Source organism: Gopherus evgoodei, chromosome 14 (assembly GCF_007399415.2).
Source record: "Gopherus evgoodei ecotype Sinaloan lineage chromosome 14, rGopEvg1_v1.p, whole genome shotgun sequence".
Classification (NCBI taxonomy): domain Eukaryota; kingdom Metazoa; phylum Chordata; order Testudines; family Testudinidae; genus Gopherus; species Gopherus evgoodei.
The window spans coordinates 415,516-436,842 of record NC_044335.1 but is presented as its reverse complement, the minus strand read 5'-3'; the positions used below and the strand labels follow the sequence as shown (position 1 = coordinate 436,842).

The 21,327-nt window shown below is 61.5% G+C and overlaps 1 protein-coding gene across 9 annotated transcripts in view; it reads right to left on the bottom strand.

Moving 5' to 3' along the window:
• CDH22 (cadherin 22) overlaps positions 1 to 21,327 on the bottom strand; it is a 156,038-nt gene that overhangs the window by 80,455 nt on the left and 54,256 nt on the right. The window contains exon 1 of one of the 9 annotated variants that reach the window (XM_030533298.1): positions 18,152 to 18,281. The exons of the other annotated variants lie outside the window; for them this stretch is intronic. Coding sequence (XP_030389158.1) covers positions 18,152 to 18,197 — 46 coding nt within the window. The 5' untranslated portion in view covers positions 18,198 to 18,281. Of the gene's footprint in view, positions 1 to 18,151; positions 18,282 to 21,327 lie in introns of those variants that run through there. 9 annotated transcript variants of the gene reach the window in all.

Below are 21,327 nucleotides of genomic sequence, written 5' to 3'. Positions count from 1 at the left end.
GGGGGCAAGGATCTTAGACCCCAGACTTGGGGTTCCCTGCCTCTTCCCAGCCAGCCCAAAACTGAAACCAAACCCCCCTCCAGCTGGCTCTCCCCCTCCTTCTCTTTGTCCAGTTTCCCGGGCAAAGGTGTCGACTCCTCCCACCCCCCTCCTAGCTCAGGTTACAGGCTCAGGTACCATCCTTCACCCCCTACTCTCTTCTCCCCCATGCAGACAGCCCCAGTAATACTAAACGACATTCCCAGGTCAGTCCACCCTGCTCCCTGCTGCGTCACAGCTTATCAGCGCATCACAGCTCTCTGGGCGGGTGCAGGACCATTCTGTGACTTTGGTGGGCCTGTGCAGACCCCATCCTGTGGAATACTGGTGCTGCTGCTTCTGGCCCAATTCACACATTTCCATGAACCTCCAGAATGTTTCTGTCTAAGGTCTGCTTTAGCTCAATCAGAAGCTCCGGGCTGGCTGCAGGAATCCCTGGGCGAGGGTCTGTGGCCTGTGTGGTCCCAGAAGTCAGACGGGATGATCAGAATGGTCTTTCTAGCCTTAAACTCTATGACTCTCTGAGAAGTTTTGGCTCTTGGTTTGACTTTTTTTGGGTCATAGTCCCACTTGGCTGTGGCTTGAAACAAACCCACCTGCTCCTCACCAGCTCCCGCAGGGCCACACGGGGAGTGAGACGTTATTCCAGCCTGTAACCTGCTCTGAGGCCCTCAGCTGAATGGTGCTGGGAAAGTACAGAAGGGCATTAACTAACACATGACTCACAACTGGGAAAGGGCCGGTCCCACTCAGAGAGAGTGGGAAGCTCCTACTCCTGATTCCAGCCTGCTGCGGCTTGGTGGAAGGAGCCGACATGTTCCCCCACCCCTACCCTGAGGAACACACCTTCCTGGGCACTGGACATGCACAGCCGAGTTCCTGGAGGATATAAAGGAGCCAGGGTTCAGCCGCAGGAGGCTGGCCCCAGCAGCTTCCTCCTCAGGCCCAAAGATCTGCTGCTCTCCCAACCAGGAGAACAGCAAGACAATCCGTCCTGCCCAAAGACTTCCAGCCACGCCACTCTCTGACAAGAACCCCCTTCCATCCAGCTGTGTCTTTTCAGTTTGTGTCAGTGTCTATTACAGCTGAATAATGCAGCCATGTAACAACATACCCTCCGGTGCAGGCTGCACATGGCTTTCCAGCAGGAGCCAGATTAATCACAGAGAATAATTACAATGTTACAGGACACTTACACAGCCACACAAACGTCATCAAACTGGCTCAATGGCAGACGCTCTTTGGGCAATAAAACCAAAGCAGGACAAGTTCTCGGCAGGTAAATGCCTCCCAGGAATCCAACCCTGCAGGTTATTCGTTTTCGATTCTTCCATCTTAGGGAGCTATGAGTCCACATCCCAGGGCTCCTACCCAAGGGAACATGACAGAGACTACCCTGCACCCACTATAGCGCCCTGCCAGAGAGGACAGCTTGGGCAGGGCCCGCCCCAGTGACCCGATCAGTGCTTTAGCAAGCCTAGGTGTGTAGTCCAGGTGATTACCCAGGAACAAACCTGAACAGACTTCAATGGGAAGGTTTCTTCCAGGTACACACACCTGTCTGTACAGGGTATTGAAGTGCCAAAGTATTTACCAACTTTAACCATGTCCCCTTCTGGGAAGGCATGAGGCACCACCTGATTTCTGTGCCCCAAGCCTGATGCATTGTGGGGGAGCATCAGAGCCAGCCATCCTCAGCCCTTCAGCACTCTTCACTGTTCCCCAGCCTCCCAGCCCATCAGCACCTCCCCGCTGCTGCCCCATGCCTGGTGGGCACTGGGTGAGCTCTGTGCCTGTCTGCTCCCACACGCAGGCTGCGCCTCAGTGCAGACGGACTGGGGATACTGAGCAAACGGCATGGTTCTCTCCTGGTGATGCCACCTCGACAGCAGGGCTGACCGGCGTCTTGCAAAGCTGAGTCCCTGAGGTGCCATTTTTACACACTCAGAGCCAGTGTGCAGGGCTGCCGCGGCTGGGGTGGGAACACAGCATTGCCCTGGAACCCAGCCTCACCACCAGGGCCGTCCAGAGGATTCAGGGGGCCTGGGGCAAAGTGGGGGAGCTGTGGCACTTCTATTCACCTGACGGTGGTCTGGGTCTTCGGCAACATTTCGGCGGCAGGGGGCCCTTCAGTCGCTCCGCATCTTCGGCAGCACTGAAGGGCCCCCCATTGTCGAAATGCCGCTGAAGTCCCGGACCGCTGCTGGGCCAGGGCTCACAAATTGCCCCACTTGCCCCCCCTCTGGGTGGCCCTGCTCAGCACAGGCAGGAGCCTGAGAGAAGAGAGGTGCAGGCAGCCTGCTGCTCGCCTGGTTCTGACCTCTCCCAGCCCTGACAGCGACATGGCTGGCCCTGGAATCTCCTTTGGTCACAATGACAGTGTCCGACTCTGCCCCCAGCAGAGGCAGACAGACTGGCTCGCAGCAACATCCCATGCTCAGGAATAACTCCTGGAAAATGCAGCCACGTTGACAGGGTGGCTTTTCTCTTAACGTGGGGATCCAACGCCCAGCAGGGCACCCCCCACGGGGTTACTCTCCCCTCAGCCCTGAGAGACTTCCCTCACGCTCCTCCCTGACAAGCCCTGCGCTCCCCTTACCACCTGCCCCTGCATTCAGAACTCTGCCTTCCAGCCCGAATGAGGGCTGAGATGGTGCCTGGGCCTCATGCTGGCCTCTGCATGGGGAATTCACACTTGCCCTCCCCCACTGAAGAAAAGCCAGGCCAGGGCCCGGCTGTACTTTCTTGTGCTCTCGGCCAAGGCCTGCTCCAAGGGAGGTCATCGAGCATTTGCCAAGGGGCCTTTTCTGTCCTGCTTTTCCTCTGCCCTTTGAGCCCAGGAGCCAAGATGCAAAGGCCACCACTGAGGAGGGGTGGGTAGCCCTGGTGCATTCAGTGGCCTCTCCTGTGGGTCCTTTATCTGTTTCAATGAGCAACCAGGATGAAGGACCTGTGCTCCCAGGTATGGGGCACACGGCCACAATTCAAACTGCAGGCACATAATGGGGAAGCCAGAAACATGCGCCCTCTCCAAGCCAGGAAACAAGGAAATAACCAGCCAGAGGTTAAAGAAAATCCAAGCCTTACTCCAACCCCTCTCCTAGCCCAGCCCATCCTGCACCACTCCCCATTAGTCAAAATCTCGGGAAGGGAGAAGGTGCTGAAAATCTATAGGTCTGGACTATCTAGGGGGAAGGGGGAGGGAATCCAGCACAACTGAAGCAGCCCTACAATAACACACAGCCAGGCAGCCCGACGCTGGGGAGCAGTCCTACAATAACACAGCAGCAAGGGTAGCCTGGCGCTGGGGAGCAGCCCTACAATAACACACAGCCAGGGCAGCCCGGCGCCGGGGAGCAGCCCTACAATAACAGAGCAGCGAGGGCAGCCCGGCACTGGGGAGTAGCCCTACAATAACACAGCAGTGAGGGCAGCCTGGCGCTGGGGAGCAGCCCTACAATAACAGAGCAGCTAGGGCAGCCCGGCGCTGGGGAGCAGCCCTACAATAACACACAGCCAGGGCAACCCGGCGCTGGGGAGAAGCCCTACAATAACACACAGCCAGGGCAGCCCGGCGCTGGGGAGCAGCCCTACAATAACAGGGCAGCGAGGGCAGCCCGGCGCTGGGGAGCAGCCCTACAATAACAGAGCAGCGAGGGCAGCCCGGTGCTGGGGAGCAGCCCTACAATATAACACACAGCAAGGGCAGCCCGGCGCTGGGGAGCAGCCCTACAATAACAGAGCAGCGAGGGCAGCCCGGCACCGGGGAGCAGACGCACAATAACACAGCAGTGAGGGCAGCCCGGCGCTGGGGAGCAGCCCTACAATAACAGAGCAGCGAGGGCAGCCCGGCACCGGGGAGCAACCGCACAATAACACAGCAGCGAGGGCAGCCCGGCGCTGGGGAACAGCCCTACAATAACACAGCAGAGAGGGCAGCCCAGCGCTGGGGAGCAGCCCTACAATAACACAGCAGCGAGGGCAGCCCAGCGCTGGGGAGCAGCCCTACAATAACACACAGCCAGGGCAACCCGGCGCTGGGGAGCAGCCCTACAATAACAGAGCAGCCACGGCAGCCCGGCGCTGGGGAGCAGCCCTACAATAACACACAGCCAGGCAGCCCGGCGCTGGGGAGCAGTCCTACAATAACACAGCAGCGAGGGTAGCCTGGCGCCGGGGAGCAGCCCTACAATAACACACAGCGAGAGCAGCCCGGCACCGGGGAGCAGCCCTACAATAACACACAGCCAGGGCAGCCCGGCGCTGGGGAGAAGCCCTACAATAACACACAGCGAGGGCAGCCCGGCACTGGGGGGCAGCCCTACAATAACACAGCAGCCACGGCAGCCCAGCGCTGGGGAGCAGCCGTACAATAACACACAGCCAGGGCAGCCCGGCGCTGGGGAGCAGCCCTACAATAACACACAGCCAGGGCAGCCCGGCACCGGGGAGCAGCCCTTCAATAACAGAGCAGCGAGGGCAGCCTGGCGCTGGGGAGCAGCCCTACAATAACACACAGCGAGGGCAGCCTGGCGCTGGGGAGAAGCCCTACAATAAAACACAGCGAGGGCAGCCCGGCACCGGGGAGCAGCCCTACAATAACACACAGCAAGAGCAGCCCGGCACCGGGGAGCAGCCCTACAATAACACACAGCGAGGGCAGCCCGGCGCTGGGGAGCAGCCCTACAATAACACAGTAGCGAGGGCAGCCTGGTGCCGGGGAGCAGCCCTACAATAACACACAGCGAGGGCAGCCTGGTGCCTGGGAGCAGCCCTACAATAACACACAGCCAGGGCAGCCCGGCGCTGGGGAGCAGCCCTACAATAACACACAGCGAGAGCAGCCCGGCACCGGGGAGCAGCCCTACAATAACACACAGCCAGGGCAGCCCGGCGCTGGGGAGCAGCCCTACAATAACACACAGCGAGGGCAGCCTAGTGCTGGGGAGCAGCCCTACAATAACACACAGCGAGGGCAGCCCGGCGCTGGGGAGCAGCCCTACAATAACACAGCAGCGAGGGTAGCCCGGCGCTGGGGAGCAGCCCTACAATAACACACAGCGAGGGCAGCCCGGCGCTGGGGAGCAGCCCTACAATAACACACAGCGAGGGCAGCCCGGCGCCGGGGAGCAGCCCTACAATAACACACAGCGAGAGCAGCCCGGCACCGGGGAGCAGCCCTACAATAACACACAGCGAGAGCAGCCCGGCGCTGGGGAGCAGCCCTACAATAACACACAGCCAGGGCAGCCCGGCGCTGGGGAGCAGCCCTACAATAACACACAGCGAGGGCAGCCCGGCGCCGGGGAGCAGCCCTACAATAACACACAGTGAGAGCAGCCCGGCGCCGGGGAGCAGCCCTACAATAACAGAGCAGCGAGGGCAGCCCGGCGCTGGGGAGCAGCCCTACAAAAACACACAGCGAGGGCAGCCCGGCACCGGGGAGCAGCCCTACAATAACACACAGCGAGAGCAGCCCGGCGCTGGGGAGCAGCCCTACAATAACACACAGCCAGGGCAGCCCGGCGCTGGGGAGCAGCCCTACAATAACACAGCACCGAGGGCAGCCCGGCGCTGGGGAGCAGCCGTACAATAACACACAGCGAGGGTAGCCCGGCGCCGGGGAGCAGCCCTACAATAACACACAGCGAGGGCAGCCTGGTGCTGGGGAGCAGCCGCACAATAACACAGCAGCGAGGGCAGCCCGGCGCTGGGGAGCAGCCCTACAATAACACACAGCGAGGGCAGCCCGGCACCGGGGAGCAGTCCTACAATAACACACAGCGAGGGCAGCCCGGCGCTGGGGAGCAGCCCTACAATAACACACAGCGAGGGCAGCCCGGCACCGGGGAGCAGCCCTACAATAACACACAGCCAGGGCAGCCCGGCACTGGGGAGCAGCCCTACAATAACACAGCAGCGAGGGCAGCCCGACGCTGGGGAGCAGCCCTACAATAACACAGCAGCCACGGCAGCCCGGCGCTGGGGAGCAGCCGTACAATAACACACAGCGAGGGTAGCCCGGCGCCGGGGAGCAGCCCTACAATAACACACAGCGAGGGCAGCCTGGTGCTGGGGAGCAGCCCTACAATAACACACAGCGAGAGCAGCCCGGCACCGGGGAGCAGCCCTACAATAACACACAGCGAGGGCAGCCCGGCGCCAGGGAGCAGCCCTACAATAACACACAGCCAGGGCAGCCCGGCGCTGGGGAGGAGCCCTACAATAACACAGCAGCCACGGCAGCCTGGCGCTGGCGAGCAGCCCTACAATAACACACAGCGAGGGCAGCCCGGTGCTGGGGAACAGCCCTACAATAACACACAGCGAGGGGAGCCCGGCACCGGGGAGCAGCCCTACAATAACACACAGCCAGGGCAGCCCGGCGCTGTGGAGCAGCCCTACGATAACACACAGCGAGGGCAGCCCGGCACCGGGGAGCAGCCCTACAATAACACACAGCGAGGGGAGCCCGGCACCGGGGAGCAGCCCTACAATAACACACAGCGAGGGGAGCCCGGCACCGGGGAGCAGCCCTACAATAACACACAGCCAGGGCAGCCCGGCGCTGGGGAGCAGCCCTACAATAACACACAGCGAGGGTAGCCCGGCGCTGGGGAGCAGCCCTACAATAACACACAGCGAGGGCAGCCCGGGGCCGGGGAGCAGCCCTACAATAACACACAGCCAGGGCAGCCCGGCGCTGGGGAGCAGCCCTACAATAACACACAGCGAGGGCAGCCCGGCACCGGGGAGCAGCCCTACAATAACACACAGCGAGGGCAGCCCGGCGCCGGGGAGCAGCCCTACAATAACACAGCAGCCACGGCAGCCCGGCGCTAGGGAGCAGCCCCACAATAACACACAGCGAGAGCAGCCCGGCGCCGGGGAGCAGCCCTACAATAACACACAGCGAGGGCAGCCCGGCGCTGGGGAGCAGCCGTACAATAACACACAGCGAGGGCAGCCTGGTGCCGGGGAGCAGCCCTACAATAACACAGCAGCGAGGGCAGCCCGGCGCTGGGGAGCAGTCCTACAATAACACAGTAGCGAGGGCAGCCCGGCACTGGGGAACAGCCCTACAATAACACACAGCCAGGGCAGCCTGGCGCCGGGGAGCAGCCCTACAATAACAGAACAGCCACGGCAGCCCGGCGCTGGGGAGCAGCCCTACAATAACACACAGCCAGGCAGCCCGGCGCTGGCGAGCAATCCTACAATAACACACAGCGAGAGCAGCCCGGCACCGGGGAGCAGCCCTACAATAACACACAGCGAGAGCAGCCCGGCACCGGGGAGCAGCCCTACAATAACACACAGCGAGGACAGCCTGGCACTGGGGGGCAGCCCTACAATAACACAGCAGCCACGGCAGCCCAGCGCTGGGGAGCAGCCGTACAATAACACAGCAGCCACGGCAGCCCGGCGCCGGGGAGCAGCCCTACAATAACACACAGCGAGGGCAGCCCGGCGCTGGGGAGCAGCCCTACAATAACACACAGCGAGGGCAGCCTGGTGCCGGGGAGCAGCCCTACAATAACACAGCAGCGAGGGCAGCCCGGCGCTGGGGAGAAGCCCTACAATAACACAGTAGCGAGGGCAGCCCGGCACTGGGGAACAGCCCTACAATAACACACAGCGAGGGCAGCCCGGCGCCGGGGAGCAGCCCTACAATAACACACAGCCAGGGCAGCCCGGCACCGGGGAGCAGCCCTACAATAACAGAGCAGCGAGGGCAGCCCGGCGCTGGGGAGCAGCCCTACAATAACACACAGCGAGGGCAGCCCGGCGCCGGGGAGCAGCCCTACAATAACACACAGCGAGAGCAGCCCGGCACCGGGGAGCAGCCCTACAATAACACACAGCGAGAGCAGCCCGGCGCTGGGGAGCAGCCCTACAATAACACACAGCCAGGGCAGCCCGGCGCTGGGGAGCAGCCCTACAATAACACACAGCGAGGGCAGCCCGGCGCTGGGGAGCAGCCCTACAATAACACACAGCGAGAGCAGCCCGGCGCCGGGGAGCAGCCCTACAATAACAGAGCAGCGAGGGCAGCCCGGCGCTGGGGAGCAGCCCTACAAAAACACACAGCGAGGGCAGCCTGGTGCTGGGGAGCAGCCCTACAATAACACACAGCGAGAGCAGCCCGGCACCGGGGAGCAGCCCTACAATAACACACAGCGAGGGCAGCCCGGCGCCAGGGAGCAGCCCTACAATAACACACAGCCAGGGCAGCCCGGCGCTGGGGAGGAGCCCTACAATAACACAGCAGCCACAGCAGCCTGGCGCTGGGGAGCAGCCCTACAATAACACACAGCGAGGGCAGCCCGGTGCTGGGGAACAGCCCTACAATAACACACAGCGAGGGGAGCCCGGCACCGGGGAGCAGCCCTACAATAACACACAGCCAGGGCAGCCCGGCGCTGGGGAGCAGCCCTACGATAACACACAGCGAGGGCAGCCCGGCACCGGGGAGCAGCCCTACAATAACACACAGCGAGGGGAGCCCGGCACCGGGGAGCAGCCCTACAATAACACACAGCCAGGGCAGCCCGGCGCTGGGGAGCAGCCCTACAATAACACACAGCGAGGGTAGCCCGGCGCTGGGGAGAAGCCCTACAATAAAACACAGCGAGGGCAGCCCGGCGCTGGGGAGCAGCCCTACAATAACACACAGCGAGGGCAGCCCGGCACCGGGGAGCAGCCCTACAATAACAGAGCAGCGAGGGCAGCCCGGCGCTGGGGAGCAGCCCTACAAAAACACACAGCGAGGGCAGCCCGGCACCGGGGAGCAGCCCTACAATAACACACAGCGAGAGCAGCCCGGCGCTGGGGAGCAGCCCTACAATAACACACAGCCAGGGCAGCCCGGCGCTGGGGAGCAGCCCTACAATAACACAGCAGCGAGGGCAGCCCGGCGCTGGGGAGCAGCCCTACGATAACACACAGCGAGGGCAGCCTGGTGCTGGGGAGCAGCCGCACAATAACACAGCAGCGAGGGCAGCCCGGCGCTGGGGAGCAGCCCTACAATAACACACAGCGAGGGCAGCCCGGCACCGGGGAGCAGTCCTACAATAACACACAGCGAGGGCAGCCCGGCGCTGGGGAGCAGCCCTACAATAACACACAGCGAGGGCAGCCCGGCACCGGGGAGCAGCCCTACAATAACACACAGCCAGGGCAGCCCGGCGCTGGGGAGCAACCCTACAATAACACAGCAGCGAGGGCAGCCCGACGCTGGGGAGCAGCCCTACAATAACACAGCAGCCACGGCAGCCCGGCGCTGGGGAGCAGCCGTACAATAACACACAGCGAGGGTAGCCCGGCGCCGGGGAGCAGCCCTACAATAACACACAGCGAGGGCAGCCTGGTGCTGGGGAGCAGCCCTACAATAACACACAGCGAGAGCAGCCCGGCACCGGGGAGCAGCCCTACAATAACACACAGCGAGGGCAGCCCGGCGCCAGGGAGCAGCCCTACAATAACACACAGCCAGGGCAGCCCGGCGCTGGGGAGGAGCCCTACAATAACACAGCAGCCACAGCAGCCTGGCGCTGGGGAGCAGCCCAACAATAACACACAGCGAGGGCAGCCCGGTGCTGGGGAACAGCCCTACAATAACACACAGCGAGGGGAGCCCGGCACCGGGGAGCAGCCCTACAATAACACACAGCCAGGGCAGCCCGGCGCTGGGGAGCAGCCCTACGATAACACACAGCGAGGGCAGCCCGGCACCGGGGAGCAGCCCTACAATAACACACAGCGAGGGGAGCCCGGCACCGGGGAGCAGCCCTACAATAACACACAGCCAGGGCAGCCCGGCGCTGGGGAGCAGCCCTACAATAACACACAGCGAGGGTAGCCCGGCGCTGGGGAGAAGCCCTACAATAAAACACAGCGAGGGCAGCCCGGCGCTGGGGAGCAGCCCTACAATAACACACAGCGAGGGCAGCCCGGCACCGGGGAGCAGCCCTACAATAACACACAGCGAGGGCAGCCCGGCGCCGGGGAGCAGCCCTACAATAACACAGCAGCCACGGCAGCCCGGCGCTAGGGAGCAGCCCTACAATAACACACAGCGAGAGCAGCCCGGCGCCGGGGAGCAGCCCTACAATAACACACAGCGAGGGCAGCCCGGCGCTGGGGAGCAGCCCTACAATAACACACAGCGAGGGCAGCCTGGTGCCGGGGAGCAGCCCTACAATAACACAGCAGCGAGGGCAGCCCGGCGCTGGGGAGCAGTCCTACAATAACACAGTAGCGAGGGCAGCCCGGCACTGGGGAACAGCCCTACAATAACACACAGCCAGGGCAGCCTGGCGCCGGGGAGCAGCCCTACAATAACAGAGCAGCCACGGCAGCCCGGCGCTGGGGAGCAGCCCTACAATAACACACAGCCAGGCAGCCCGGCGCTGGCGAGCAGTCCTACAATAACACACAGCGAGAGCAGCCCGGCACCGGGGAGCAGCCCTACAATAACACACAGCGAGAGCAGCCCGGCACCGGGGAACAGCCCTACAATAACACACAGCGAGGGCAGCCTGGCACTGGGGGGCAGCCCTACAATAACACAGCAGCCACGGCAGCCCAGCGCTGGGGAGCAGCCGTACAATAACACAGCAGCCACGGCAGCCCGGCGCCGGGGAGCAGCCCTACAATAACACACAGCGAGGGCAGCCCGGCGCTGGGGAGCAGCCCTACAATAACACACAGCGAGGGCAGCCTGGTGCCGGGGAGCAGCCCTACAATAACACAGCAGCGAGGGCAGCCCGGCGCTGGGGAGAAGCCCTACAATAACACAGTAGCGAGGGCAGCCCGGCACTGGGGAACAGCCCTACAATAACACACAGCGAGGGCAGCCCGGCGCCGGGGAGCAGCCCTACAATAACACACAGCCAGGGCAGCCCGGCACCGGGGAGCAGCCCTACAATAACAGAGCAGCGAGGGCAGCCCGGCGCTGGGGAGCAGCCCTACAATAACACACAGCGAGGGCAGCCCGGCACCGGGGAGCAGCCCTACAATAACACACAGCGAGGGCAGCCCGGCGCTGGGGAGAAGCCCTACAATAACACAGCAGCCACGGCAGCCCGGCGCTTGGGAGCAGCCCTACAATAACACACAGCGAGAGCAGCCTGGCACCGGGGAGCAGCCCTACAATAACACACAGCGAGGGCAGCCCAGCACCGGGGAGCAGCCCTACAATAACAGAGCAGCGAGGGCAGCCCGGCGCTGGGGAGCAGCCCTACAAAGACACACAGCCAGGGCAGCCCGGCGCTGGGGAGCAGCCCTACAATAACACACAGCGAGGGCAGCCTGGCGCCGGGGAGCAGCCCTACAATAACACACAGCGAGGGCAGCCTGGCGCCGGGGAGCAGCCCTACAATAACACACAGCCAGGGCAGCCCGGCGCTGGGGAGCAGCCCTACAATAACACACAGCGAGAGCAGCCCGGCGCTGGGGAGCAGCCCTACAATAACACACAGCGAGGGCAGCCCGACGCTGGGGAGCAGCCCTACAATAACACACAGCCAGGGCAGCCCGGCGCCGGGGAGCAGCCCTACAATAACACACAGCGAGAGCAGCCCGGCGCCGGGGAGCAGCCCTACAATAACACACAGCGAGGGCAGCCCGGCACCGGGGAGCAGCCCTACAATAACACACAGCGAGGGCAGCCCGGCGCTGGGGAGCAGCCCTACAATAACACACAGCGAGGGCAGCCTGGTGCCGGGGAGCAGCCCTACAATAACACAGCAGCGAGGGCAGCCCGGCGCTGGGGAGAAGCCCTACAATAACACAGCAGCCACGGCAGCCCGGCGCTTGGGAGCAGCCCTACAATAACACACAGCGAGAGCAGCCTGGCACCGGGGAGCAGCTCTACAATAACACACAGCGAGGGCAGCCCGGCGCTGGGGAGCAGCCCTACAATAACACACAGCCAGGGCAGCCCGGCGCTGGGGAGCAGCCCTACAATAACACACAGCCAGGGCAGCCCGGCGCTGGGGAGCAGCCCTACAATAAAACACAGCGAGGGCAGCCCGGCGCTGGGGAGCAGCCCTACAATAACACACAGCGAGGGCAGCCCGGCGCTGGGGAGCAGCCCTACAATAACACACAGCGAGGGCAGCCCGGCGCTGGGGAGCAGCCCTACAATAACACACAGCGAGAGCAGCCTTGTGCCGGGGAGCAGCCCTACAATAACACACAGCGAGAGCAGCCCGGCGCTGGGGAGCAGCCCTACAATAACACACAGCCAGGGCAGCCCGGCGCTGGGGAGCAGCCCTACAATAACACACAGCGAGAGCAGCCCGGCGCTGGGGAGCAGCCCTACAATAACACACAGCCAGGGCAGTCCGGCGCTGGGGAGCAGCCCTACAATAACACAGCAGCGAGGGCAGCCCGGCGCTGGGGAGCAGCCCTACAATAACACAGCAGCCACGGCAGCCCGGCGCTGGGGAGCAGCCGTACAATAACACACAGCGAGGGTAGCCCGGCGCCGGGGAGCAGCCCTACAATAACACACAGCGAGGGCAGCCTGGTGCTGGGGAGCAGCCCTACAATAACACACAGCGAGAGCAGCCCGGCACCGGGGAGCAGCCCTACAATAACACACAGCGAGGGCAGCCCAGTGCTGGGGAGCAGCCCTACAATAACACACAGCGAGGGCAGCCCGGCGCCAGGGAGCAGCCCTACAATAACACACAGCCAGGGCAGCCCGGCGCTGGGGAGGAGCCCTACAATAACACAGCAGCCACGGCAGCCTGGCGCTGGGGAGGAGCCCTACAATAACACACAGCGAGGGCAGCCCGGTGCTGGGGAACAGCCCTACAATAACACACAGCGAGGGGAGCCCGGCACCGGGGAGCAGCCCTACAATAACACACAGCCAGGGCAGCCCGGCGCTGGGGAGCAGCCCTACGATAACACACAGCGAGGGCAGCCCGGCACCGGGGAGCAGCCCTACAATAACACACAGCGAGGGGAGCCCGGCACCGGGGAGCAGCCCTACAATAACACACAGCCAGGGCAGCCCGGCGCTGGGGAGCAGCCCTACAATAACACACAGCGAGGGCAGCCCGGCGCCGGGGAGCAGCCCTACAATAACACACAGCCAGAGCAGCCCTAGAATAACACACAGCGAGGGCAGCCCGGCACCGGGGAGCAGCCCTACAATAACACACAGCGAGGGCAGCCCGGCGCCGGGGAGCAGCCCTACAGTAACACACAGCCAGGGCAGCCCGGCACCGGGGAGCAGCCCTACAATAACACAGCAGCCACAGCAGCCCGGCGCTAGGGAGCAGCCCTACAATAACACACAGCGAGAGCAGCCCGGCGCCGGGGAGCAGCCCTACAATAACACACAGCGAGAGCAGCCCGGCGCCGGGGAGCAGCCCTACAATAACACACAGCGAGGGCAGCCCGGCGCTGGGGAGCAGCCCTACAATAACACACAGCGAGGGCAGCCTGGTGCCGGGGAGCAGCCCTACAATAACACAGCAGCGAGGGCAGCCCGGCGCTGGGGAGAAGCCCTACAATAACACAGTAGCGAGGGCAGCCCGGCACTGGGGAACAGCCCTACAATAACACACAGCCAGGGCAGCCTGGCGCCGGGGAGCAGCCCTACAATAACAGAGCAGCCACGGCAGCCCGGCGCTGGGGAGCAGCCCTACAATAACACACAGCCAGGCAGCCCGGCGCTGGCGAGCAGTCCTACAATAACACACAGCGAGAGCAGCCCGGCACCGGGGAGCAGCCCTACAATAACACACAGCGAGAGCAGCCCGGCACCAGGGAGCAGCCCTACAATAACACACAGCGAGGGCAGCCTGGCACTGGGGGGCAGCCCTACAATAACACAGCAGCCACGGCAGCCCAGCGCTGGGGAGCAGCCGTACAATAACACAGCAGCCACGGCAGCCCGGCGCCGGGGAGCAGCCCTACAATAACACACAGCGAGGGCAGCCTGGTGCCGGGGAGCAGCCCTACAATAACACAGCAGCGATGGCAGCCCGGCGCTGGGGAGAAGCCCTACAATAACACAGTAGCGAGGGCAGCCCGGCACTGGGGAACAGCCCTACAATAACACACAGCGAGGGCAGCCCGGCGCTGGGGAGCAGCCCTACAATAACACACAGCCAGGGCAGCCCGGCACCAGGGAGCAGCCCTACAATAACAGAGCAGCGAGGGCAGCCCGGCGCTGGGGAGCAGCCCTACAATAACACACAGCGAGGGCAGCCCGGCACCGGGGAGCAGCCCTACAATAACACACAGCGAGGGCAGCCCGGCGCTGGGGAGAAGCCCTACAATAACACAGCAGCCACGGCAGCCCGGCGCTTGGGAGCAGCCCTACAATAACACACAGCGAGAGCAGCCTGGCTCCGGGGAGCAGCCCTACAATAACACACAGCGAGGGCAGCCCAGCACCGGGGAGCAGCCCTACAATAACAGAGCAGCGAGGGCAGCCCGGCGCTGGGGAGCAGCCCTACAATAACACACAGCCAGGGCAGCCCGGCGCTGGGGAGCAGCCCTACAATAACACACAGCGAGGGCAGCCTGGCGCCGGGGAGCAGCCCTACAATAACACACAGCGAGGGCAGCCTGGCGCCGGGGAGCAGCCCTACAATAACACACAGCCAGGGCAGCCCGGCGCTGGGGAGCAGCCCTACAATAACACACAGCGAGAGCAGCCCGGCGCTGGGGAGCAGCCCTACAATAACACACAGCGAGGGCAGCCTGGTGCCGGGGAGCAGCCCTACAATAACACAGCAGCGAGGGCAGCCCGGCGCCGGGGAGCAGCCCTACAATAACACACAGCGAGAGCAGCCCGGCGCCGGGGAGCAGCCCTACAATAACACACAGCGAGGGCAGCCCGGCACCGGGGAGCAGCCCTACAATAACACACAGCGAGGGCAGCCCGGCGCTGGGGAGCAGCCCTACAATAACACACAGCGAGGGCAGCCTGGTGCCGGGGAGCAGCCCTACAATAACACAGCAGCGAGGGCAGCCCGGCGCTGGGGAGAAGCCCTACAATAACACAGCAGCCACGGCAGCCCGGCGCTTGGGAGCAGCCCTACAATAACACACAGCGAGAGCAGCCTGGCACCGGGGAGCAGCCCTACAATAACACACAGCGAGGGCAGCCCAGCACCGGGGAGCAGCCCTACAATAACACACAGCCAGGGCAGCCCGGCGCTGGGGAGCAGCCCTACAATAACACACAGCGAGGGCAGCCCGGCGCTGGGGAGCAGCCCTACAATAACACACAGCGAGGGCAGCCCGGCGCTGGGGAGCAGCCCTACAATAACACACAGCGAGAGCAGCCCGGCGCTGGGGAGCAGCCCTACAATAACACACAGCGAGAGCAGCCTGGTGCCGGGGAGCAGCCCTACAATAACACACAGCGAGGGCAGCCTGGTGCCGGGGAGCAGCCCTACAATAACACACAGCCAGGGCAGCCCGGCGCTGGGGAGCAGCCCTACAATAACACACAGCGAGGGCAGCCCGGCGCTGGGGAGCAGCCCTACAATAACACACAGCGAGGGCAGCCCGGCTCTGGGGAGCAGCCCTAGAATAACACACAGCGAGGGCAGCCCGGCGCTGGGGAGCAGCCCTACAATAACACACAGCGAGGGCAGCCCGGCGCTGGGGAGCAGCCCTACAATAACACAGTAGCGAGGGCAGCCCGGCACTGGGGAACAGCCCTACAATAACACACAGCGAGGGCAGCCTGGCGCCGGGGAGCAGCCCTACAATAACACACAGCCAGGGCAGCCCGGCGCTGGGGAGCAGCCCTACAATAACACACAGCCAGGGCAGCCCGGCGCTGGGGAGCAGCCCTACAATAACACACAGCGAGGGCAGCCCGACGCTGGGGAGCAGCCCTACAATAACACACAGCCAGGGCAGCCCGGCGCTGGGGAGCAGCCCTACAATAACACACAGCCAGGGCAGCCCGGCGCTGGGGAACAGCCCTACAATAACACACAGCGAGGGCAGCCCGGCGCTGGGGAGCAGCCCTACAATAACACACAGCGAGGGCAGCCCGGCGCTGGGGAGCAGCCCTACAATAACACACAGCCAGGGCAGCCCGGCGCTGGGGAGTAGCCCTACAATAACACACAGCCAGGGCAGCCTGGTGCCGGGGAGCAGCCCTACAATAACAGAGCAGCGAGGGCAGCCTGGTGCCGGGGAGCAGCCCTACAATAACACACAGCCAGGGCAGCCCGGCGCTGGGGAACAGCCCTACAATAACAGAGCAGCGAGGGCAGCCTGGTGCCGGGGAGCAGCCCTACAATAACACACAGCGAGGGCAGCCCGGCGCTGGGGAGCAGCCCTACAATAACACACAGCCAGGGCAGCCCGGCGCTGGGGAGCAGCCCTACAATAACACACAGCCAGGGCAGCCTGGTGCCGGGGAGCAGCCCTACAATAACAGAGCAGCGAGGGCAGCCTGGTGCCGGGGAGCAGCCCTACAATAACACACAGCCAGGGCAGCCCGGCGCTGGGGAGCAGCCCTACAATAACACAACTGTGTGCACAACGGATGGAGGAAATACACTTAAGGGTCAAACTTTCAAGGGTTAACAGCTCTGAACCTGGAGAGCTGATCCTTTATCTATGGAAGGAAAATGATGCAATTGCTGAGAGTGTCTCTCCAGCTTCATTTCCTGTCCATATTGCTGGATATTCCCCCACCCCCAAAGAGACAGAAATCGCTATAATGGATGTGAGAAACGGGGACAAGGCGCAGAGAGGAGCCAGTAGCAGGGGAGAAGATAGTGTGTGGGAGACGTGGGGCAGGCGACCAGCAGGGCACAGGGACGTGTGCACCACAGACATGCCAGGCTATGTTCCATGTTGCTGTCCCTCTCCCCCAAGGTGACCTCTGACATCCTCTACACAGGGCCCAGGATCACCTGCATTTCCCTAGTTCAGCAGGCTTGGACCCATCCCCAGCCCTGGCTCAGGAGCCCTAGGAGGGAAGGGAGGCGAATGGGACAGGCTCAGGAAACCTGGGCAAGATGCCACTAAGGAATTGTTCACCCTGCCACTTATACCTGTGCAACTTATCTCGCTCGGGGGTGGGAATAAGCCATCCCGAGCGACGTAGTTAAAGAAACCTGGCACGCGGCAGGGATGCGGGACAGCGCTCCGAGCGGTGGGAGCTGCCAGGACGCAGGACGGCTGCTGCTGCCGATGACGGGATAAGGAGATTCAAAAGGGAGAGCTGCACACAAAGTGGCCACTCTTCCTGCCAGCCACTTAGGGCCTGTGCCCCAAGAGGCCACCTAGCAGCCAAGCTGTAATAGACAGGCCCAGAGGACTTAGTCCCAGGGGAGGCGAGGGGCAGCCTATGACAGCACAAAATGAAGCTAAATCCCAAATCCCTCTTGACATCAAATATTAATTTCCACTTTACACGAGTAAATACGCCCTCAGTCCCCACAGACCAAACACACAATTTGTCCCAAACCAACTTTAAAGGCACAGCGTCTCTTAAAGGAGAGAGAATCACACCAACACAAAACAGAGGAATCTCCTTGGAAGCAGCTCACGCCTGGGGACATGGGATCACCCCAGTTCAAAGCTGCCTGTCCCTGCCCAGGGCGCAGGCGGATAATCCCGAGACAGCACGCGCCGTTTCAGGCTGATAGAAAGAGTAGCCATGCAGGTCAGTGCAATCCTGTGAGCACAGGCAGATACAACCCGACACACATCTGCATGCACACAGAAGTGCTGACAGCACAGGGCCCCAAAAGGAGCGTCTCTGTTTAACTGTGTCCCCAGCCCAAGGGGCACAAATCCTGTGACTCGTTTGCATCTGTATGGTTCAGAGACAGCAAATTCCCTGTCGCCCACGGGTCCCTGTCCCTGCAAGCCCCGTGCTCGCAGGGCTGTCACAATGGCCTCCACACCACAGGGCTGCAGGGTTACTGGGGAACAACAAACATGCAAACTGCAAGAAAAGACCTGGGGCTGGGCTGGGCCAGCTTCCTCAGGTCTACAGGGATCAGGCTGCGGGGCTACACGGTTGCAGCATAGACATTTGGGCTCTGACTGAAACCTGGGCTCTGAGACTTGGTGCAGGGGGCTGTTTATCACACGGCAGGTGTACCCCTGGGGTACTGCAAAGAGGAACCCTGGGTGTCCAAAGTGCTCATTGCTCAGCTTCCGGATAATTAGCAGGGGTCTGGATCCCCTGACAGATGAAGACACAGCTTTGATGGGCAGCTTTGGAGGGTGCAGTGAACTCAGGGAAGGAATCTCCACTGGGTGCAGAATGATGTGCAGATTCCTGCCTGCAAAGGAAAGCACAAGCTTGATTCTCATCCCTGCCAAATCCATCCCTAGCCAGCTCTCTGTGACTGACCCAGAAGCAGGCATTGTCTGCAGTATTGTAGCTTGTCAATCCCACCCACTGCTACAGGCTGGGGACCGACTGGCTAAGCTGCAGTTCTGCAGAAAAGGACCTGGGGATTACAGTGGACGAGAAGCTGGATAGGAGTCAGCAGTGTGCCCTTGCTGCCAAGAAGGCTAACGGCATATTGGGCTGCATTAGTAGGAGCATTGCCAACAGACAGAGGGAAGTGATTATTCCCCTCTATTAAGCACTGGAGAGGCCACATCTGGAGTACTGCATCCAGTTTTGGTTCCCTGATTACAGAAGGGATGTGGACAAATTGGAGAGAGGCCAGCGGAGGGCAATGAAAATGATCAGGGGGCTGGGGCACATGTCTTACAAGGAGAGGCTGAGGGAACTGGACTTGTTCAGGCTTTGTCTACACTGCCAATTGAACAACAAAACTTTTGTCATTCACAGATGCTTCAAGAACAACCCCTCCCCCCCCCAAAAAAAAAGATCTGACAAAAGTTTTTCCACGGCAAGTGACAGTGTAAACAGCTCATTGTCAGCAGGAGCAGGAGGTGGAAGCATTTTGTCGGCAAAAGTGTCGACAAACAGCGTTTCCACTGCCCAACTTCTAGCGACACCGACAGGAATTTTAACAGCCTGGCTGGCGGTGTTGACCAGAGCCGTCACGACCCAGTGCCTTACATTCCATGACCCAGTACTGGGTCACAACCCACGTTTGAAACCCATTGACCTAGGGAGATGGTAGAATCTCCATCCTTACAGGTTTTTAAGGGCCAGCTTGACAAAGCCCTGGCTGGGATGATTTAGTTGGGGATTGGTCCTGCTTTGAGCAGGGGGTTGGACTAGATACCTCCTGAGGTCTCTTCCAACCCTGAGATTCTATGATTCTATAGTTAGAGAGACAAGGTGGATGAGGTCCTATCTTGCTGGCTCTCTTTTAACTTTTCCCAACTGCATGAGGTACACCACATGTTGTAACAGGCATGTGTAAACCCATGGGTCTTGAAAGGTGAATTGTGGGGAGTGCTGATCATTGCAGAGCCTGCTAGATCAACAGATGCAAAACCTTCAGACATATCTTCATGGCTAAAATGATTAACCGCCCACAACACATCTTGGGGACCCATGGGTCCCACACATGCCAATCACAACATGTGGTATTCCTCATGCAGTGCACTGAATGCTGTAACTACCACCATGCCAGTCAACCAGACAGTCACTGCGCACTCGAATGAACTCACGCAAGAAAACAATAAAAGACAGTAACACCCTGTCACCTATGGGGGAACACATCTCCCAAAGCGTTCACTCTTTATCTGACCTCTCAGTCCCCGTCCTCGAAGGAATCCTGCACGACGCTGGGAGCTTAAATTCATAACTTTGCTAGACACTAAAAATCCCAGACTGAACACAGACACTGGATTTATGACTATTACAACAATCTATAACCCACTAACAACACTCCCCACCTTCCCACTCTGACTGAAAAGGTGTTAACAGGCCACTACACTCTGAATGGTCCCTGGAAATATGTGTCGACTATTCATGCTAAACAATCTGTTCCCCCTTGTGTTTAGCTGTGCTGCTAGAGTCCCTGTCCCAGACCTGCAGAAGCAGGGGCGGCTCTAGGCATTTTGCCGCCCCAAGCATGGCAGGAAGGCTGCCTTCGGCGACTTGCCTGCGGAGGGTCCGCTGGTCCCACGGCTTCAGAGGACTGCCCTTCGCGGGACCAGCAGACCCTCCGCAGGTAAGCTGCTGAAGGCAGCCTGCCTGCCGCTCTTGTGGCACCGGCAGAGAGCCCCCCCACAGCTTGCCGCCCCAAGCACGCGCTTGGCGTGCTGGGGCCTGGAGCCGCCCCTGTGCAGAAGAGCTCCGTGCAGTGCTCCTGGGTGTCTCTCTCACCAACAATCAAAGAAATTACCTCCCCTCCCTTGCTCCCAGCAGCAGGAAAACACTCGCTGGAGTGTCTGTACTACTGTTAGGTGGGGGCAGGGTGCATGAAGCTGGGATAAGGAAAGACCAATGTGCACTGGCCTCTGTGTCCAGATTGACAGAGCCTAGGTTCATCCCCCACATGGGCCCTTTCATTTCTCAGCCTGTTCATCTCGCTTAAGGTGACCAGACAGCAAATGTGAAAAATCAGGACTGGGGGAGAGGAGTAATAGGAGCCTATACAAGAAAAAGACCCCAAAATCGGGACATCTGGTCACCCTAGTCTCACTCCATGGCCAGCCTGCATCTCCCCACCCCCTCTCTGTTTGCAAGGAAATGCTCCCTCCTGGCACTAGGAATGACAAGAACCTGGAGCTTGAGCCCTCAGGGACAGCAAGTGCTAAAATCTCACTGCCAATGGCTGAAATTACTGTTTACAAACAGCCGCATCAGAATAAAAGGCTCCCTGAGCACCTGCTAGGGAAGCAATTCTAGGCAGGGCTAGCGCTGCACAGACATGCTGTTAAAGAGTGTTTCCTTGTGCTGCTCCTGCTCCATTGTGCCTTGCTGTTACTAGGGCCTTGGCTACACTGGCACTTTACAGCGCTGCAACTTTCTCGCTCAGGGGTGTGCAAAAAACACCCCCCTGAGCGCGGCAAGATACAGCGCTGGAAAGCGCCAGTGTAAACAGTGCCGCAGCGCCGGGAGCGCGGCTTCCAGTGCCTCAAGCTACACCCGTAAGGGATGTGGTTTACGTGCAGCGCTGGGAGAGCTCTCCCCCAGCGCTGGTGCTGCGACCACACTCACACTTCAAAGCGCTGCTGCGGCAGCACTCCCGGGGCAGCGCTTTGAAGTTTCGAGTGTAGCCAAGCCCTCTGTCCCCTGGCTGTTCACCACCCAGCACAGCACAACATCCCGGGTCACTGAGCTGGCAGCGACGCGCAGTGGCCGTGACGAGGAGGAAAGACACCCTTGACGCTCTACCA